General features: G+C 36.5%; 1 protein-coding gene across 2 annotated transcripts in view; it reads right to left on the bottom strand.

The window, feature by feature from the left end:
• KHDRBS2 (KH RNA binding domain containing, signal transduction associated 2) overlaps positions 1-20,760 on the bottom strand; it is a 657,141-nt gene that overhangs the window by 324,652 nt on the left and 311,729 nt on the right. For both annotated transcript variants that reach the window (XM_060109735.1, XM_060109736.1), the window contains exon 4: positions 17,788-17,934. In XM_060109735.1, coding sequence (XP_059965718.1) covers positions 17,788-17,934 — 147 coding nt within the window. The remainder of the gene's footprint in view (positions 1-17,787; positions 17,935-20,760) is intronic.

The raw sequence follows: 20,760 nt of genomic DNA, 5'->3' as shown, positions 1-20,760 counted from the left end.
AAGCAAGATGAAGATTCAAGAAGGGTTTTGGGAAGATTCATTGGAAAAAGTAACTTCTGAACACAAATCTGCAAAACATGAGGAAGTCTATGATGCTAAAATAAGGGGAGTGGGTTTCAAAAAGAAGAACAGCCTGAACAAAGGTAAAGAGCAAAGGTTAGAGTGGCTGAGGCAGAGGGAACGGGGAAATCACAGAGCATGAGGTCAAGAGGGTCTTGAAGGCCATAATAAATTCTTAACTTTGACTCGGCTCAAAGCAGGGGCCATTGTAGGGCTTTGAGCACAGGATTCATATGAACTGCTGACAGATTAAAATGGCTGCTATGTTGAAAATAGACTATGTGGAGGCCATAGAATAAATACAGTAACCACAATAGCAATTTTATAGGGCTTTCTTATAAAATATTACTCTGTGATCATACACAAATATGTGTGTATATGTATATACATATATACATATGTGTGTGTGTGTGTGTGTGTGTGTGTGTGTGTGTTCTTTGCCAAGAACCTAAGGGACTCTGATCCATGGAAAACGCTACAGGAATAGTAATTTATGACTTTATTTATGATCTAAAGGCCTGCATATCTTATAGACAATCTTCAGTAAACATTATGTCTCACTACTAAGCTTTGATAGGAATTGGGCAGGATCAGGCAGGATCTGAAGGGCAGGTCTTTTGTGTTGCCAGTCAAAGGTATAACCATCTGTTTTGAAAGTTTACAGTTAAATTCAAAAAGCTGGTCTACGTACTAACTGACAGAGGGCTAGTTTGGGTTATCACTGATTTACAGAAGAATTGGTAAGGGTGATAAATGGCAGTGAAAAGAAATAAGGGGTCTCCTTAGGATGCCTGTCTTGGTAGAAAGAAACATGACCTCAAGTCTCAATCAGCTTGTGAGGAGGCAGTAACTATGGGCACCTCCAAGACTATCCTCAGGAAACTGCTGTTATAACACAGACAACTTAACACGCCTGTCCCCAGTTATGTGCACCACTGCAGTCGTTCCTAATCCATGGGCTGCAGACCCCAGGAGGTCAGATTTTTTGTGGGAGGTGTCAAGCTTTTGCAAAGGTGTCTGTTTATCTACACTTGCTTGTGAATTTTAGTTTTCAATTACTGTAAAAGTATAACTACTACATTGGGAAGATCTAGTAAATTACCCAAAGTTAAATATGTTTACGATATGGGGGGCTATTTTTATCATCAGAAAATAAGTTATTTATGATAAATATTATAGATATATGCCAAAAATTATCGATTTTCATCTCTGTTTTATGACAAAAAATAATGCCAGTTATTTAGGCCAGGTAACTCTTAGGTTGTGACAATAAAATAAAATGCTAATTTTATGAAAATCAGATGCATAACTGTTGTTTTGGAGACAGGTATGATTAAAGAGAAACGATTCTCAATGGTAAACATATTTGTTAATCAATCTGTTCTTATTTCTCACAAAGATAACAGTGGACTCGTTAATTATCAAATACCACTTGAGTTGGTTGCTGCTTAATAGTGAAACAAAGTATGGCAGTAAATACGCTTGAAGGGGACACTGCTGCAGTCAATTATGTTCACAAGTAGAGAATGTCCCATGTCAATCTGTTTTACCTAAGACTATGTTCTGAGCATGAGATGAGATGGTCTAAGGTGATGCTAAATTATGGCACTTAGTGTTATGTAATATGTTATGAATCTAAGAGAACACCTGAGAATACAGAAATTTCAGGATGAGATAAATACAATTGTTGTAAGGACTCACTTTCCATAAGCAAAGATATTTATATAATGTTATCTGAAGTGTGGTGAGAATAAGCAAGACAATTTCCCAAACAAAGGGATACTTGGTCAAATAAATATTGCAAACAGGGTTAAAAAGTTAGTGAAGCTTCGGAACCCCTCAGAGCCTTTAAAATGGTAATATGGGTGTGAATATCTAAGAAGGAAATACTGAAGGCAGTATTTTCTAAACTTAAGTGACCAAAGGACCCTTCTTTTTCTTTTCCCATAGACCATGGTGTAGAATGAATGTTTCACAGAATATTTTGCAAAATGGTGTTCTAACCCCTTCTAAATTAAGAGAGTTCCCTAATGTAGTCTGCTTGGGGCACACAGCCTGCAGAATCTTACAGGCACCCCCTCATCCTCCACATTTTGATGTGAAAGCCTGTATATGAGCCCTGATAAATCCAAGTGAAAGGTTTTTTATTGATAACCACACTTGTGATCTATAAGTTAGAATAATTTTTTTAGCAATATGTTAAAAACTAAGCCTGACAAAACTTTGTTTCCTCCAGACAGCTTTTAAGAATCTCATACTTTGCCCTATGGATTGGCCAATTTTATTTTTTTCAGTTGACTTTATGAAATGTAATGTTATCTAAAGACAGACTATGATCAAGATCCAGAAATTTACTCCTTTCGCTCTGAACATACTACAACACAAAATGCCAAACCTCCTTGTACTGCAGTTCGTTACCACATGGATCCATTTATAGAAAAAAATCAAGAGTGAACCTAAAAGTTCTATTACTTAGGGTTCACTGTATCAAAATTGGTGTTATAGAGGGATAACACTGCTCTTTAGAAACCCACACATATCATATATACATATGTGTTGTAGAAGAATTTCTTGTAAACATAAAAATTCAGTTAAACATTTTTAACCTTTCACATTGCAAGAGGCTACTTACATTACCAAACATAAAATAGATAGCTAGTGGGAAGCTGCCGCATAGCACAGGGAGATCAGTTCGGTGCTTTGTGACCACCTAGAGGGGTGGAATAGGGAGGGTAGGAGGGAGGGAGACACAAGAGGGAAGAGATATGGGAACAGATGTATATGTATAACTGATTCACTTTGTTATAAAGCAGAAACTAACACACCATTGTAAAGACATTATACTCCAATAAAGATGTTAAAAAAAATTACTGAGGCAGACAGTGCATGTAAGGGTATCAGGCAGCATGGGGCTTGTAAAGTATAATCTAACTCTGATTTCTGACTTCAGGGAGCTGGGTTTCCAGGGGACAGGGGACATATAAATGTGCAAATAGCACATCCACTGTCAACTTGCATTTCTCTCCAGCATATTAGACCTGCACTAGCATATTGATCAAATTTTAATTTCTGAAAGTAGACTATTTCTAAAAGATACAATTTTTTTCTTCCTTGAAATTAACAACCTATTATTACTTGTTGTGATTGGATTTTTGAAATTTTTAAAAAGTAACTTCTGAGGAACAATTAGTTAATGTGATTTATAGACATTGTGTTATCTAAAAAAATAAATTAAGCAATCATTGTCTTGGTCTAGCTTTCAAGTGATTTTGACATAAATAACAGATGAATGAGCTACATAGCAGTGGCAGAAAAATGCTTCAAAAGAAAACCACTTGAGCAGATTTCTAGACAGGTGTTTAGGAAAAAAATAGAGTCTGTCAACAGGATAAAAAAATCTTTAGTCAAATAAGTATACATTTTGTTCTACACATGAGTAAACATCTGGATACCTAGACATATTTAGATATTTTAGTGTTTAACTTTATATTGCATTATAAATAATTCAGGAGTATCAATGGATAACTGCAGAGAATTTGTTAATCACAGCACTTGGCTGAGGAGTGTAAGTTAAATCTTGTTGCTCTTTGGTAAAGGGGAGTTTGACGTTGACTACCTAGAGCTGAGATGGAAAAAATATAGGGAAAATGCTGAAATCAAATGATAAGAGCTCAGAGGTTTTTTCCATACCCTTCTGTGAGGACTTAAGGTTCACCATGTGCTAGCAGCCAGGTTCAGGTTCACGACCCTTGAAACATCTGCCCCCAGACCAATCATGCCCTTATGCTTGTGGAGCCTTGAAGGGCTTAAGAGGAGGCAAGAGGGACCAGATTCCAGGCTGCTGCAGTGTGGCCTGGAGCCAGGCTTGGGAGGAGCACAGAAGGACATCAGGCCTCCTGCTCTTTTCCTATTTCTGGGTATTTACACTCAGATAATAAAAGTCAAGTGGGAATTGGAGAGATGTTTAGTTTTCAGGTCAACATTATTTTCTTCAGTTACTTTTGCCCCTGTAACTCCATCCTTGATACATGTAGAGGCCACAAAGCAAGGGGGGATGGATGTTTTCCAGACTGGCTGGATGTGAGTTGTGGAAAATCTAATATCCTAATAATATCCTAAAAACAGTCACTCCAGTCACCAATACATGGAAACATTTTTTTGTTGTAATATTATACAATTATTTTTATTCCCAAAGAACCAGAAATAAGTAATAGGTACAATTTAAATTATGGATGCTCTGGACTGCGGGAAAACTTTCCTATTACAGAGAATGTTAAGGCATTTTCTTGCCAGGAGAATAGAGAGCAATGGGGCTCCCAATATTCTGAGGGATAATGTTTAGAGAATCACTTCCAATGATGTGGAGGTTTGAGTGACTGCAATAAAGTAATCTGAAGTGTAATAGACAACCCACAGTCAAGTTTCTTCACTCGTGTATATTTTTATAGTGAACTACATTTCCTGATTTTATTACTTAGATAAGAAGTTTAGGGTCAGTTGGCAACAGTCAGTAAAACTTCACATTTATGCAGCGTATACAGAATTTTACTCCTGCTGAAAGTCTTATGATTGATATTGAGGGAAAATAAATCTCTGGATAAAGTACTTTCTAAATGTAATAAATTGATATAGCATTTGTATCCTGATTAAAATGAAATTTGAAAGTGAGAATTATGTTAAAAGGTAATAAATTACACTTTGATCGTAAAATTACCTCATCATAAGATAAAATATTCATTCATTTAAGAAGATAACTATAAGAAAACCTACATTTCTATTATAATTACCTTCAGGAAGTTTGAGGCAAAATGACCTGTGCTTTTCAATATAAATCATTTAATTTTCTAATATAGAACAAATTCAAAATTTTAATGGAGTTTTAGTCATGCATTTTTATAATTCCTTTTCCCATACTAAGCATTTGATGTTTCTAGCATAAGACCCTTAAACTTGGATCCATGATGTAGATCCCCTGGACTTTTGTGTAAAATATTAAGGTGAGTGTGCCTTTTTCTAGGCAGAGTATCTGGAGGTTTCATCTGTTTCTAAAGTGACCTCAAAGTGAACAGTGATCTACCTAGCAGAAGAAAATGACACTGAATCTTAAGGATCCAAAGTCTTTATGATTTCATAGGATGTGACAGCCCAAGTTTTTTTTTTTATGGTCTATAAATAACATAAAGTTTGTTTTATTTTTCCAGCTTTACTGAGGTATATTTGACAAATAAAATTGTAAGATATACAAAGTATACAATGTGATGCTTTGATATATGTGTACATTGTGAAAGAATTCCCCCCAACTGAGTTGCTTTACATCCATCACCTCACATATTTACCTTTTTTTTTCCAAGTCTTAATATTGTGCCTAGCTGCATATGTGCATACTTTATAAGCATTCTAACCCTGACTTCATCTTTTTGGAATGTGGATTTTATGAGACCTAAGAGGCCATGAAACCACTGGAATAAGGTGAATATTCCTGGTTCAGACATTTTATTTTTTTCTTGCCTCCCCTTGTCCTGTATTTAAAAGAAACACCTCCCTAAATAGTAGCATAATCAGGTGTTTATTCATTCATATATTTATAATTTCTAAAAATCAAGCTAATTTAAGCAACACTAAGAACATATTTGGGAGATTTATCAAATAATTCATTTGATACATATTTATTATGGATGGCATAGTGTTATGAACTAAGGTCTATCAAAATTATGTATTTTCAACTGGAATACATTTTAAAGGAATTAGGATTTGTGCTATTTTCTTTTAAAATTTAAGAACTATCCTGTTCAGTTAAAGTCATACAAACATAGCAACACATATGAAGTTATAATTGTAATTTTGTGCTATGTTTGAATTATTAGACTATGGTAGGATTTCTCTCCCCTATGTTTACAGGAAACAAATAGATAAAGGCCTCCACTGAAATTTAAGAAAAGAAGGAAGAAAGGGAGAAAAAAGTAAAGAAAGAAATACCTTATGGTAACACTATATCAGTGAAATATGAGGCAGAAAAATATTAGGTTTTATTTGCAAGTGCTTTGATATTTAAGTTAATTTTCCAAGCTGTGCGCTTTGAATCAGTAATCACAGATACATGCAGAATGAGAATAAGGGGCACAGTGAGAGTACAGCGGAAAGGAGATCCAAGGGGCAGAGAGAGAGGGAGCACCATCTCTGAAGGAAAAACAAGCTTGGGAGGGGTCAGGAAGCCTGAGGGAGCAGAAGTGGGGGGAGGAGGGGCGTGGTTGGTAAATGAGACATGGAGGAGTGGCCAGGCACACAGAGAGGCGGGGCGTTTTCATGTTCAAGGTACTTCTGGGTTTCCCTGCGGTGCCCGGGACCACCCAGGATGCAGTTCTTTGTGAGGCCTTATCATTATTTTTCCTGATTAGGATTTCCACAAGAATCTGCCTCCAGCCTCTGTCTCCCACTTTCAATCTCTCTCTCCCCCACGCCCCTCTGTTTACTTATTTGTAAATGGTTTTATGATCTAATCTAAATGAGTCATTTCTCATAGGGTCTAAATTAAACAGAACAGCCCTCCCCATAGTGAACACTGGTTAAATCTATAGCTTCGTTTACTCAGGTAAGAGGACCGTTCATGAAGCAACGGAATGGTAATTTCAAACAGCACTTTGTTTTTATTCCTGAGAATAGCCAGTGGTATATATTCATTATTTTGGCAGTCCCTAAGAGAAACTATAAACAAAATAGGGAAAGAGATCATTATTAAGAGAAATCTCTGCCAAACATCAGGATTTGAAGATAGACTTAAAAATTGCCGTGTAATATTAGCATTTTTACAACAGCAAATTATTAGCTTCTGGTAATTATTTATCATACTGATCTTGGTAAATACCAAATGGTAAAATGGTAAATACCAAATGAAAATATGCAAAGGTAGTATTTCCTGTTTTATTTAAATCTAGTTTATGTCACTTACCAACAGATTTGTAATTAAATACAGATGTTTAACCAGATCAAATCTTAGACATTCTATTCTGCTTTTATTATCCAAAGTGAGAAAGCCCTGGCTGTCACGTCAGGTGGGACTTGCTGCGCTGGGTGCTTGTGTAGCTACAGTTGGTGCTCAGTCTTGGTCTCCTCATCTATGTGATGAGCACTGTACATCCTTCTCAGACTTGTAAGGGTAACAAAAGGTAATGCCTATAAGCAACCCACCATATTGCCTAGCGGGTCAGAGATTCTAAACCAACACACTGTCCCTTCCTTAAAGAAAAATCTACAGGTGGAAGGTATACAAAGAGAGCAGAAATACACCACTAACATTCTAACTTTTCTAGTGAAAGACATATTAAAGTGAATTTTACCCTCAGAATTGGCTATTAATGGCAAATAGGAATTGTTACTGACAAATTTATCACTTACATGAATGCTCTGAATTCCCAAATAGGTTATCATAATAATTCTGCCATTAGGGAAACACCTCCATTAGAACTCATGCATATCAAATTAGTAACATCTATACAAAACATATGGAAACTACTGTGTATCTAATCTTTACAGAGGTAGATGTTCATGGAATGCTATGCTTTTTCTCTGTGGAAAGTTTTATTATTTTATTTTAAATACATAATTTGTCACAAAATAAAGTACTTATCTTAGAAGTGTTGCATGATACACAAAGTTAAAATTTAAAGGCTATGGTGTCTATAAACTTACTTTGGATGCTTTTTTCCACATGCTAAGTAAAAAATGATTTCATTAAACTAAACTAACTGTGGAAGACAGTAATTCTGGGAAGATAGTGACCTAAATGCAGCTCCCTTCTTTTCCTTTACCAGCTCTAAAGTAGCAGTATATTTGGGGGGAAATAAATGCTGACATCCTCAGAAGCTTATGTGTACATCAGGCCTTGAACCCGCTGAGAGGCTTAGCTAGCAGAATTGACTGGACTGGCCTTTTATCGCCTGTGGGATGAGTGAGTACATGAAACCAGTGTTGGAAAACTCAGAATGGTCATGGTGGAGTGGATATTTGGGAAAGAGTTTGGCTTGCACAGATCTAAACTTCATCCAAGTGGAAAGCTGCCACAGACCCACTGGAGTATGTCTATTCTCCCTGGTGGGGAGGCCAAGAAGAACCAGAATGGGTGAGTCTTCAAGTCTGTGAAAGTGATGGGAGACTGGAGAACAAGACATTTTTAAGGTTCTCACCATGTTTTTGGTGGCCTGCTTAGTTCTGCGCTTTGTGTCCATATGGCAGAGACTATTTCAGTTTCTAACACTTTGGAGCACTACAGTTACCACCCCCCCCCAAAAAAAAATGACCTACATCAAGATGGGAAGGGAAAGGAGGAAGAAAAAGGAAAGGACATTGAGAGAAAGCAGAAAAAAGCAGTCAGAAAACCTGCCCAGTGAAATAAAGCTGCTGGAGAGGACAGAAATAAACCTGAACAGAAAAAGAGAAGAACTACCTAAACAATGCAGTTATAGTACTTTCTGAAGAAATACAACAAAACAATATCTACATGATGTCCAACTAAACAGTTCACCTGAATTTGTGGCTTAGCAGACGTTGGAGACCATATCTCTGGAACACATGACTAAAATGATAGGAAGATAGAAACTGTTAGAAAAAAGATTATTTGAAGAAAGATCCAGGAGACTTGCCAGAAGTAATAGGAGTTGTTACAAAAGAAGAAAAAAAGGAAAACATATAGAGAAAATATACAAATAATGGGGAGAGAATTGCCCTGAAAGAAAGACCTAACACTGCCAGTAAAAAGAGCTCACCAACGTCCCCGTGGGCAAATGAAGAAAGGGTGGGGCCTAGCACGGATCCTGGTGAAATCCTTCAATACTGGGGACAGGTTCAGTAAACTTATACGTGCTCAGAGAGAAAGGACAAAGCTCACCTGCAGTGCTGGGAGCAGGAGGAAAGCAGACCTGCAGCCAGAGGTACTGCGAAAAGGGAAAGCACTGCGTTGTGAGAAGCTGAACTGCTCCCTGAGCTCACTCGGCTGAGAGGAAGAGAAGTAATATTTGATGATCAACAACACTTCCGTAGCCTATCATCCAAATAGCCCATCAGAGGAAAGTACGGGAAGTACAACTCCAACCAACCAACCGAACTAACCAGGTTATTACAGGGCGAGTTTTACAGCCCATCTTTCTCCAATTTCTTAACATCTTCCACCCCACCTGCCAAGACCATCCACAAAGTTCCAGGAGCATCAGACCCTGCGGGGTGGAGACAGTGGCAGGAGCTGAATGAGCAGCTCACAGCTCCTTCACCACCGCTATGCCCCAAGCCATAAATTCAGGGATGAGGGGAGCTTTGAACTGGATTTGAACTTGAAATCATAAATTGGAACTGACTGGACTTAAAACCTACATTGTGTAAATTAAGACTCTTCTTAAAGGAGAATGAGCATAAAGCTAAGTGATTTGCTCAAACTGTTGGTAATGAATAAGGGAGAAGGACAGTGGTTATAGAAAAGTAAAACCAATTCCAGTGTACTATACTGAGTACAGACTATCTAGTAAGCCATTTGTACTTGTATTTTAAGGAATTGTATATGCATCCTTACATACACTACGTAGAGAGATTGGGTAGAATAAGCAGAGAAAGGGACAAAAGCAAGAATTAGAGATGAGATAGAAGATACATTTCTTGGAGGAATGAGGACTCTTCCAAGTTCCCTGAATATCTAAGTTGAATACTGTCTGGAGGAATCAAACATTTCCCATTGTAGCTTGCTGAAAGAAGCTTCAGAACAGCAAAATGAGATCAGTTAATCAAGGAAGGGCAATTCAAAATAAGCTTACATTGTATCTTGTGGAGCTGCAAGATAAGCTCTTTAAAAAGTCAGACCTAATTGCAAAAATGAAGTTGAAGGCACATTTCAGGAATACATAATTTTGCAAAAATAATCAGTTTTAAAATATAGTATTCTCTGTAAGTTTTTCTTGTTGCGTGAAAATATATGTTTTCAATATGAAATAGTGGGTCATCAACACTGTCAAGAAGCTAATCAAAACACTCTCTTTCTCTGCCCCCCACCGCCTTCTCTCTTTTCACTTTCTTTCTCAATGTCTAACGCACCATTGTCTGTATGGCAATAGTCTTTGTCAACAGTTGATTTTTCTTGACTCTAGAAATAACATTTTCTGTTTGATCAGTGTTGTCTGATCTATCATCACTATTGTCCATACTGTCCTCATTCTCCAATCTGGTCTCCCATTTCCAACTCTCTGCAATATTTCCCAATAATATTTATCTTTTAAGTCTTGAAAACAGTTTTCTCATTCTTAAATTCTACAAGGGCAGTGGCTGATGTAATACAAATTGCTAGAATTGTGCTTGGCATACATTTGATGCTCAGAAATATTCCTTGAATTTAAACAAACTTTTTGCCTTGTACCATTTATGTTACTTATTTAAACAAACCTTTCATATTTCATTAATTAGTGCCATTTATTTTACTTATTTGAATGATTTACTCAGTTAACATTTATATATATATTTTTTTAACAGATTCTGATTATTGAGCTACTTTTCTGCCTTGTTCCCTTTCTTTGGACCAAATTCTTCAGTAATCATGAGACTTTTTGTCCATCTATAAAAGTATTTTCAGGGTCAATGTTGGCATGTGTTTATTATATACCTACGCATTTGGCAGGATTAGCATTCAGTAAAGTTTTGAATATAATATACATTCTATTGATCTATTGACTTTCCTTAACACTAAAATCCTATAAAATTAAGAGGTGAGATTCTCCCCTTGGAGGTCAAACCTGTATCCTTAGGAACTACAACCTGTAACAACACAGATAACTTTTTAGGAATGCTGCTAAGCCTTCATGTTAATGACTACATATGGAATTGCAAAAGCAGTTCTTTTGATTATAATGTCAGTTAATGTGGAAGAAGTAACTCATCAAAATGAAATCAAGGTACTAGTAGAGATGGGAGAATGATGCTCAGCAACTAAAAAGCAATCAAGGCTCATGAAGAGTAGCCTTAGAGAATTCAGAACAGTGGCGTCAAATGATACCAGAGATAATTAATGATAAATTGTTTCTTAAATAGAAAGCAGATGATCACATCCTGACCCTAGATTCATAAAGTGAACTTTTGTTTATCTGTACTGGAGAGGAGTAAGACAACACTTGTATTAGGGTTTGTAGAAAAATCACACTAACAGAATCCATTGTTTCTTTCTTCTGTCTTTCAGGTTATGTCAATCAGTTAACAATGCTACAGTGGCCTTGGGTGTCAATAGTAATAATAATAATGTCATATTATTATTAATTATATAATTATTATTATTAGTTCTATTCTAAGAACTAGTAATAATTTTAATTATTTTAAAGTCATTGGCCTGTATTATCTATTACAACTTATCAGATAAGAAGAAGTACTCAATATTAGATGATTATAAAATTTTGCAAGTATAATCAGAATATGATCCTAGTGCTATAGCAATACAGGAAACATTTCTGTGCAAGTAATAATTACACAAATGCATAGCTTGTGCTTAGTGCTCTTAGCTACCGCACTATTAGACTATAGTTAATTATGGGAAAGAAAAGGGAATTCACTGGTTTTGAAGATAGAAATCTGAGGAAACTCTTGACAACATTTTAGCAACCACCACAACAATGAAGGAATGACATCCAGGTTCTGTTTCCCCCTCTGCATTGGATGTTATTGTTTTACTCTGTACCTGATCACTCTCTGGCCTGCCGGATGTTGTTGCCTTACATTGTGAACTCCTGCCATCCCCAGACAAAATGTATCTGCCATGCCTCAACTTGTGGTCTTTTTTTTTTTAATTAAAAAAATATATATATTTATTTATTTTTGGCTGCGTTGGCTCTTCACTGCTGCGTGCGGGCTTTCTCCAGTTGCCACGAGTGGGGGCTACTCTTCATTGCAGTGCACGGGCTTCTCACTGTGGTGGCTTCTCTTGTTTCAGAGCATGGGCTCTAGGTGCGTGGGATCAGTAGTTGTGGCACGCGTAACTTGTGGTCTTGACACATCAAAATTGCTTTTGCTGACTCGTGGGTTTTTATTTAATACATTGTTTTCCTTATATCCTTCTCACCTGCATAAAAGCTTCCAACCATATTTTCACTTTTTAATCAAATCATAGCATGAATTTCTATACATTTATATTACATCTATTTCTAAACATTCTTATGTTTATAATCTTCTAAAATGTTATAATTTTTTTTTCAGTGCATGAAAGTCTAGATCTTCTTCCATCTCCAAGACTGAAAATACCCTACATTTTTAAATTTTCCTTATATCTACTTACTTTCCTGTATGATTGCAGTTAGCAGTCAGTGTCATTTTCCCATTTCAAAGCTAGGATTACAGTCTTTGAATTGTCTTTGAAGAACAGAAAGCAAGAATGTCCTCTATTTGCTTTTACCATAAGGAGGAAAAGAGCTTTACTTATCCTCTGTAGTCACACTCTTGGTAGGTTTCCTATATAGGTTTCTAATATTTCAAACTTGATATTATATAATATGCCCTAATTGGCCCATTTCAAGAATCACATCTTTGTCCAAGATATTTATCAAATCAATGCAGAAGAGAAATAAACCGGAAAGAACCATTATTTTCTGTGCTGAATTGACTTAAAGTCGTGTATGTGAGACTGATAGGACTAACAAAGGACACAGACACTGACACACACACACACACACACACACACAGAGACAGATATAAAACTTTACATAAGTATAAAAGTTATATGTATACGTGTGTGTGTGTGTGTGTGTGTGTGTGAGTATTCACGGCACTTTTGGTGTTACTATAATTGACATAAAAATGCTTCAAACAGCATGTTTTCCTTTCTGGTATTTAGGAGGAACTAAACATGTGGTGTTGGGACTGTCCCTCTGGATTTGCTAGTTTTCTATAGGAAAGTGTTTTTGCTGAGATCTGATACACACACACACACACACACACACACATCTTTTCTTTAAATGGTACAGACCTTTAGTGATGATCATCAGAGACAACTCAGGCAGGACAAATACTACTTTTCCCGTTCAATAGACTCTAATAATCCCACAATGCTGGGTCACATGTCCCCCTGGGAAAGTCTGAGGCCATCCATGACAGACTTGGTAGAACTGAGTGTTGTGATCTCTTAATTCTGTCAGTAACTAACTCTTAAGGAGGTAACAAAGTACTCTATTTGTTATTGTGACCTAAATCTAATTTCTTGTTTGTGTGGAAACTCCTCTTTTCATCGTTTTTTACTAAAGGATGTATAAATTCACATTCAATGGGCAGAATTTTGCTTAAGGCTTCATAAGTCTTGATTATGAGATAGTGTATTTTGTTTTAATCATGAGTTACTTATTCAGCATTAGTAAAACTTACTAATTCAACTTAATTGCAGGTGAGAGTCAGCCAATTTAGGAAAATTAAATATAGCCATTATTTTAAAGTAATCTGCTGACTAGGATTGGAAAAAGGGAAGTTGTATTTGGGGATACCAGGGAGTCCCATTCACAAACTATGATGTATTAATAAATGTCGCCCCTAACATTGTGCAAGGCACAGTCTGCACAGCCTTCTGTGTCAGTCCTAGTGCTTGAACTATAAAAAAACAGAGTGTTACAAAATATAATAATGACAATACTTGTTTACCTTTACAGCTTATAAAGGGAAGAGAAGGGCATTCACATTATTAGTTTAGAGTTTTATAACCCTTTTGTCGGTATTTGTCAAATAATTTATTTGACACTCCTAACCTGCATTTGCAAGACAAATTAGCTAATATAGCACCTTCTCAAAGCATTAAAGATTTAAAATTAGCAGCATTCACCAGCAACCCCACTACTGGTCATATATCCTGAGAAAACCATAATTCAAAAAGAGTTATGTACCACAATGTTCATTGCAGCTCTATTTACAATACCCAGGACATGGAAGCAACCTAAGTATCCATCGACAGGTGAATGGATAAAGAAGATGTGGTACATATATACAATGGAATATTACTCGGTTGTAAAAAGAAATGAAATTGAGTTATTTGCAGTGAGGTGGAAGGACACAGAGTCTCTCATACAGAGTAAAGTAAGTCAGAAAGAGTAAAACAAATACCGTAGGCTGACACATATATATGGAATCTAAAAAAAAAAAAAGGTTCTGAAGAAAGTAAGGGCAGGACAGGAATAAAGATGCAGACGTAGAGAATGGACTTGAGGACATGGGGAGGGGGAAGGGTAAGATGGGACGAAGTGAGCGAGTGGCATGGACATATATACACTACCAAATGTAAAATAGAGAGCTAGTGAGAAGCAGCCACATAGCACAGGGAGATCAGCTTGGTGCTTTGTGACCACCTAGAGGGGTGGGATAGGGAGGGTGGGAGGGAGACGCAAGAGGGAGGAGATATGGGGATATATGTATATGTATAGCTGATTCACTTTGTTATAAAGCAGAAACTAACACACCATTGTAAAGCAATTATACTCCAATAAAGATGTTTAAATTAAATTAAATTAAATTAGCAGGGTTCAAGTTATTGATGTTTTATTGACCTGCCACTCTCCTTGTTTTGATAGGACTGAATGGAAACCACCAAGCTGGAAATTTTTCCCATGGCAATAATCATTCATATATTTTAACATATCACTTAAAGTACTAAAACTGTATTGTTTTCCAACATCTGACATCTTTCAGACGTTTCATGGGGAGTTGTATGTTCTACAGTCAGGAGTCTTAGACGATCACAGCCTATTGTAGGACAAGTTGGGTAGATGGTGGATAACATAGAGGAAGATGAAAGTTCTAACCATGGAAAGACGCTTCATTGTGTAGAGGAATTAGATGTCAGTGGACCTCCATACTGTTTGGCATTAGCTTTCTATGTTGTTCTAGTTTGCTTCTTACTGGGTATAATTCTTCACCTGTGATATTTGTAAATATCAATATCCTGATATGTGAGTGTTTCTATAGACTTTAATATAAATGTCAAAATAAACCTGAATTACCAAGTGATTTCATATAAAAGAAAAAGAACTGACAGTTAATTATTGCCCCTTGTGGTTCTGGTGATGAATGAAGCTGCCATCCTTTGCTTGGTGTTGAGGCCAGCAAGGCAAATGGGAAAAATTTACCAAGTAGAACGGCTTTCATTGACTGTAAAATTTACTAATTCAACAATGAGAGTTATCAGAGTATTTATTTTTTAAAAGCTTATTCATTCATAGAAAAAATATTTATTAAATGCTTCCTATGTGCTTGGCATAGTTCAAAGTGGGAGAATAAAGCAGTGAAATGATACAATAATCCATGTCCTCATGATACATATTTTACAGGGAAACCAACAATAAATAAGTAATATATATATATGTATATATATATATACATATATATATACATATATATATACATATATATATAGTACATATGAAGCTGTTAAGAGCTATGAGGAAAATAAGTAAGTGAAGAGGGTCAGGGCATGATGGGACAGTGAATCACAGTGCTAAATCGGGGGTCTGGTGGTATCGTGGACAAAATATAACAGGGCTGTACAAATATAACGAGGTTACTTTAGACTGTGCAGTGGTGGAATAATTTCCTGCAATGTTACCATGTGAGTTGAGACCTGAATGACAAGGAGATGGCTGTGTCGATATTTTGGAGAAGAATCTTCAAAGGCCCTTAGTGAAGAGGGAGCTTGGGGTGTTTGATGCACAGTGAGGAACTGTTGGACGGGCAGATAAAACCAAGAGGCAGCAGGAACGGGTCACACTGGCCAAAGGAAAGTTTTCTGTTTTCCGTCTCCATCTATATCTGTTTAGGGAGAGCATCTTGATTGTAGGGTACTATTACCCAGACCTCACGCAGATGAGGTTTCAATGCCCTGCATCATCCCCAGACACTCCCTCAGTCAGTCTATCAAACAAATATTTATTGTGCCAGGTATGAATCTAAATGATGGGAATACGAGAGACACTGCCAGCCCTGCCCTCATAGAGCATATATTTCAGTGGAGAAGATATAAATGAAATGATTACAAGTATCAAGGGGTCTAAGAAGTAAGTGAGATGTATTACTGGTATTTATAATAAAATAGGGTTAACCTACCATGCAGCCTAGGTCTAAAATCTATGTAGTAATGAGATAATATTTCATCTTATGTATTTCACCTAAAAAAGTCATTCCAAGATTTTATCTACTATAATAATAAGATAGATTTAAAACGCCAATTTACTTATATATAATATATATAATAAAAAATATATATAGTGCTTTATAATTTTCTATGTCCTTTCATATGTGTTACCCCATTTAATATTCACAATACTTATGACAGAGGTCAGTCTATTATTATTACCTTCTTTTTAAAGATGAATAAGCTAAAGTTCTGAGAATTTAACTGATTTGTCTACAGTCACAAAATGAGTTCGTAATGTAGGCAGTCCTAGCCTTTTTCTATACCACCTAGATCACTAGAGGTCTGGTCTGAGCTAGATATAGTAAAACTGTTTACCCAACAGCACCAGGCATTTAGTTCAGAAGCAAAAGGAAGAGAGAACATAGCATTCTCACTTTAAGAAACATGGGATCTACTTAGGGAAGTGTTCATATAAGTACCAGATAATAAATTGTGCAGAAATTCTGTGTGCATATAAAGTTATGGAATAATCAGAGTGGTATGGGATTATTCTATAACCTTGTCTTGACAGGAATTTTAAAACTGGGCATATAAATAATGTGGTTAGATTTTGACGCTTTTCCATTCTGAAATTCTCTGGGTTTTTTTCCCCATTCTCAAAATCACTGCCAATCAATGAATCTTAACCACAATTTCCTCTGAGTTTATTGCTTAGTTTAGAAATCTACAGTGTTTCTTCATTGCACAGATTAATCTTAGCTATTCTCTTTTTCTCTGTCCACTGAAGACTCCTGCCAGGGCAATCCAGAAAACTTTACTCAGCATTCTCTTCTAATTATCTTATTCCCAGCTCCAAGCCGAATGCCAAGATTTTTATTCGAACAACCTCTTCCTGGAATGCTAAATTGTCGACCTTTAGGAAAGCTTCTTTCATTTAACCTTCCTCTATTTCTTAGAAAATCAGTAGAGAATTCTATTCAGTATGCAACCCTGAATTTGCTCCCTTACTATATGAAAGTTCTCTGTTTCCCTCATATAGTGCAATGAGTTTATTTTTCCAATTTTTGTGTGATGTCAACAAATGTCTAGTTTTACTACTATTGATTATTTTATATTATGTTTTGTAATGAGCCAGCACCTGACATACTATTGCATAAGATACATTTGATATTTTCAAACACTATTGTTGTCTTGTTACACATATTATGTTTAATCTTTTTCCCCTTCCACTCTACCTGAAGATATTCTCTACTAATTAAAAATTATGAACAATACATGTCAACTACCAAGAAATTAAGACACAAGAGAAAAGTATACAACTTCAGTTACGTATTTGTGTTTATGTGTTAACTGTCTTATTCTTCATGGCTACGAATGGGTGCATGGCATGCAGTGTACTGAAGACAAATGCTGCTTCCAAACCACCATTATGTGGGAACAGGTCCTGTGCTAAGTGCTTTTTGTATTCTTTTTATTTTTTATCTTCATATCAACTCTACAGATAATTAGTCTGCAATATGTTTCTTTTCTAAAATGTCAGTGAAAATCAAAGGCACATTTTTTAATAGAAACTGATGAGAAACATCTTTGTAAAAATGAAAAGCACTTACGGGAACCAGAAATTTTTTAATCTCTTCCAGTGCATGACTCATACGTGAATAAGCTTCCCCAGGTGGAGCAAACACTTCAATTAATACATGAAGTTCATCACTCAAGTGTGCATATTTGGCTTCCCCACTCTTCCTTAGTTCTTCTTCCTGTGAAAAATGTTATTTTTAGAAATACAAATCCACTCATTTTGCAATGATTTAACATTTACTGAGAAGATGACAGAGGGCATAATCTAAGCAAATTTTCCCTTAGTAGAAACTCTTTGAGAAATAAAAATCTGGAACAAGCCATTTTTGAGTGTTGGAATGATTCTTTTAAAAAAATCTGGCATTTGTTTTTCTCTTTCTGACTTACTTCACTCTGTATGACAGACTCTGGGTCCATCCACCTCACTACAAATAACTCAATTTTGTTTCTTTTTACGGCTGAGTAATATTCCATTGTAACAAATACTGTATGCTAACACATATATATGGAATCTAAAAAAAAAAAAAAAGGTTCTGATGAACGTAGGGGAAGGACAGGAATAAAGATAAACATAGAGAATGGACTTGAGGACACAGGGAGGGGGCAGTGTAAGCTGGGACGAAATGAGAGAGTAGCATTGACATATATACACTACCAAATGTAAAATAGATAGCTAGTGGGAAGCAACTGCATAGCACAGGGAGATCAACTCAGTGCTTTGTGACCACCTAGAGGTGGGGATATGGGGATATAAGTATATGTATAAATGATTCACTTTGTTATACAGCAGAAACTAACACAACATTGTTAAGCAATTATACTCCAATAAAGATGTTTAAAAAAAATCTGGCATGGTTATCATCTACACCACATTTTCATCAGCTAAATAAGAATGCTAAATCCCCAAAAAGAAGTGACAGAAATGCCATTAACTCCTCAGTGGACTCCACTGGAAGGAAAGGATTGTTTTTGTGCCTGACAAGTAATCATTTGCAGATAATAAAACCAAGATGACCACTGCTCTTTAAGAGAACCAGGATTTTCTAGATACTTTTTGAGAAGTGGTGAAAAGCTCCCCATGAAAGTGAGCAAAGCCGAGGCACCTCGTGCCCGCAGGTGTAGGTCATCATCTGGCTCCTACCCACCACTTCGCTATCTTGGCTGCCTCACTTTGGTCAGTATAGAGGAGTGTATTAAAGGGATGGCTGTTAAGCATTATGTTGGCCTTGATTCTGCATGAGCTACATACCCTCAGATTTTTTGTTAGTACTGCACCCAAGTCATTACTGAGGCCTGATTAATTCAGTTCAGATGCTGAGCAGATCAGCTTCTGATCCATGTACTTTGCTCACGTATGTTAGGTGTTTTACACACATCTCCAATCTCACAATAACCTTGTACAGTATTCACATAATTCAGATTAGGAAATTGATTTTAAAAGACTTTAAGTAACCTCAAGTTGGGATTCAAACCCAGCTCATTTTGCAACCAGATTTGCATTTGGATTTCAAGGAAGCAAAATTTAGTTAAAAATTAGCATATATAATATTAATTATATTTTACCTTTCTTGATTCTCCTCCCCCTAAATTAGCAATTGTTTCACTAAATTTCAAAGGATAAAATTTTTTTAAGTAATTTTTAGTTTTATGTGTGGATGAAATTGGAAGTGTAACATGAATACACCTAAACTGGATAAACAAAAGTAAATTTGCTATCTATTTCATATGAGTTAACTGTATGACACATGTTAAAGTGTTTATCTGATTAGACATGCCCATCATTTCAACATATGAAGGATCCATAAAAGAGATAGAAAGGCCTGCTTGTTTTCCTGTGCCTCCCACACCTACTCAAATCTCTCTCTCAGCAGTACTTGTCAGCCCGGGAAAACACTCTTACTTTCCTAGGCATACATTCTCTATCTAACTAGAGTTTTTACTTTTATTAAAAAGGTTTCTCGGGCCTCCCTGGTGGCGCAAGTGGTTGAGAGTCCGCCTGCCGATGCAGGGGATACGGGTTCGTGCCCCGGTCTGGGAGGATCCCATATGCCGCGGAGCGGCTGGGCCCGTGAGCCATGGCCGCTGAGCCTGCGCGTCCGGAGCCTGTGCTCCGCAACGGGGGAGGCCACAACAGTGAGAGGCCCGCATACCACAAAAAAAAAAAAAAAAAAAAAAAAAAGGTTTCTCTTAGTGTCCAATTTTGATACTTCTCAATACTTCCTCTGCTGGTTTCCTGATGGTTATTAAAGGCTACTTACTAGCCAAATTTAATAAGGTCTGCCACTGGAAGTGTGGCATTGAGATCAGAATTATAACACTTGACTTCAGACTCTCAAAATGAGCCAGATGAGATATCTTTGCAGTAGAACCAATAGGCTGTTGTTCATGAAAAATGCAACTTTCTATTTAAAAACACATTTTCCTTTTTCCCAACATCCACCCCCCCAATCAAACTTTATATAAGCGTATGAGGAAACTGAAGTCTTCAGAGATTAATCAACATCTTCAAGGTCAAGAGTGAGTCAGGACTGGAGTCAGGACTCAGTGCAGTAAGGGACAGCTCTGATAAAGACTTCAGAGAACCAAAGTTACCACAGCGGAACCTCCCGTGAGCTACTGCTGGTTATTTTCAAAACCAGACTCATACTTTCAAAGGTGCTGTATTTGCCCTTGCTCCTGGGGATGACTTCTGACAAAGCAAAATTTCCCAAGCTTTAGTTTCTTCATATGTGAAGTTAAGATAATAGTATGTACCTCAAAGGATTTTGTGAGTTTTGAGAAAATTGAAGAATATTTTGTATACTAAAAAATGTCATATGAATTTAATATAATAATGATAATAAATATTATTTCCAATTTCTCAAGTAGTATTTTAAAATAATGTTTGTCTTTTTCAGCAGGGACCAAAATAAATGTGGCTCAAACAAGAAGAAGAGTTATTTCTCTTTAATGCAATAGTCTGTGGCTACAGGAGGCTGGAGGAGCAGGTGGTCTTTCTCCGCACC

The sequence above is a fragment of the Mesoplodon densirostris genome, chromosome 10 (assembly GCF_025265405.1).
Source record: "Mesoplodon densirostris isolate mMesDen1 chromosome 10, mMesDen1 primary haplotype, whole genome shotgun sequence".
In the NCBI taxonomy this organism is placed as follows: domain Eukaryota; kingdom Metazoa; phylum Chordata; class Mammalia; order Artiodactyla; family Ziphiidae; genus Mesoplodon; species Mesoplodon densirostris.
The sequence above is the reverse complement of the archived record's forward strand: the minus strand, read 5'-3'. Positions and strand labels throughout refer to the sequence as shown.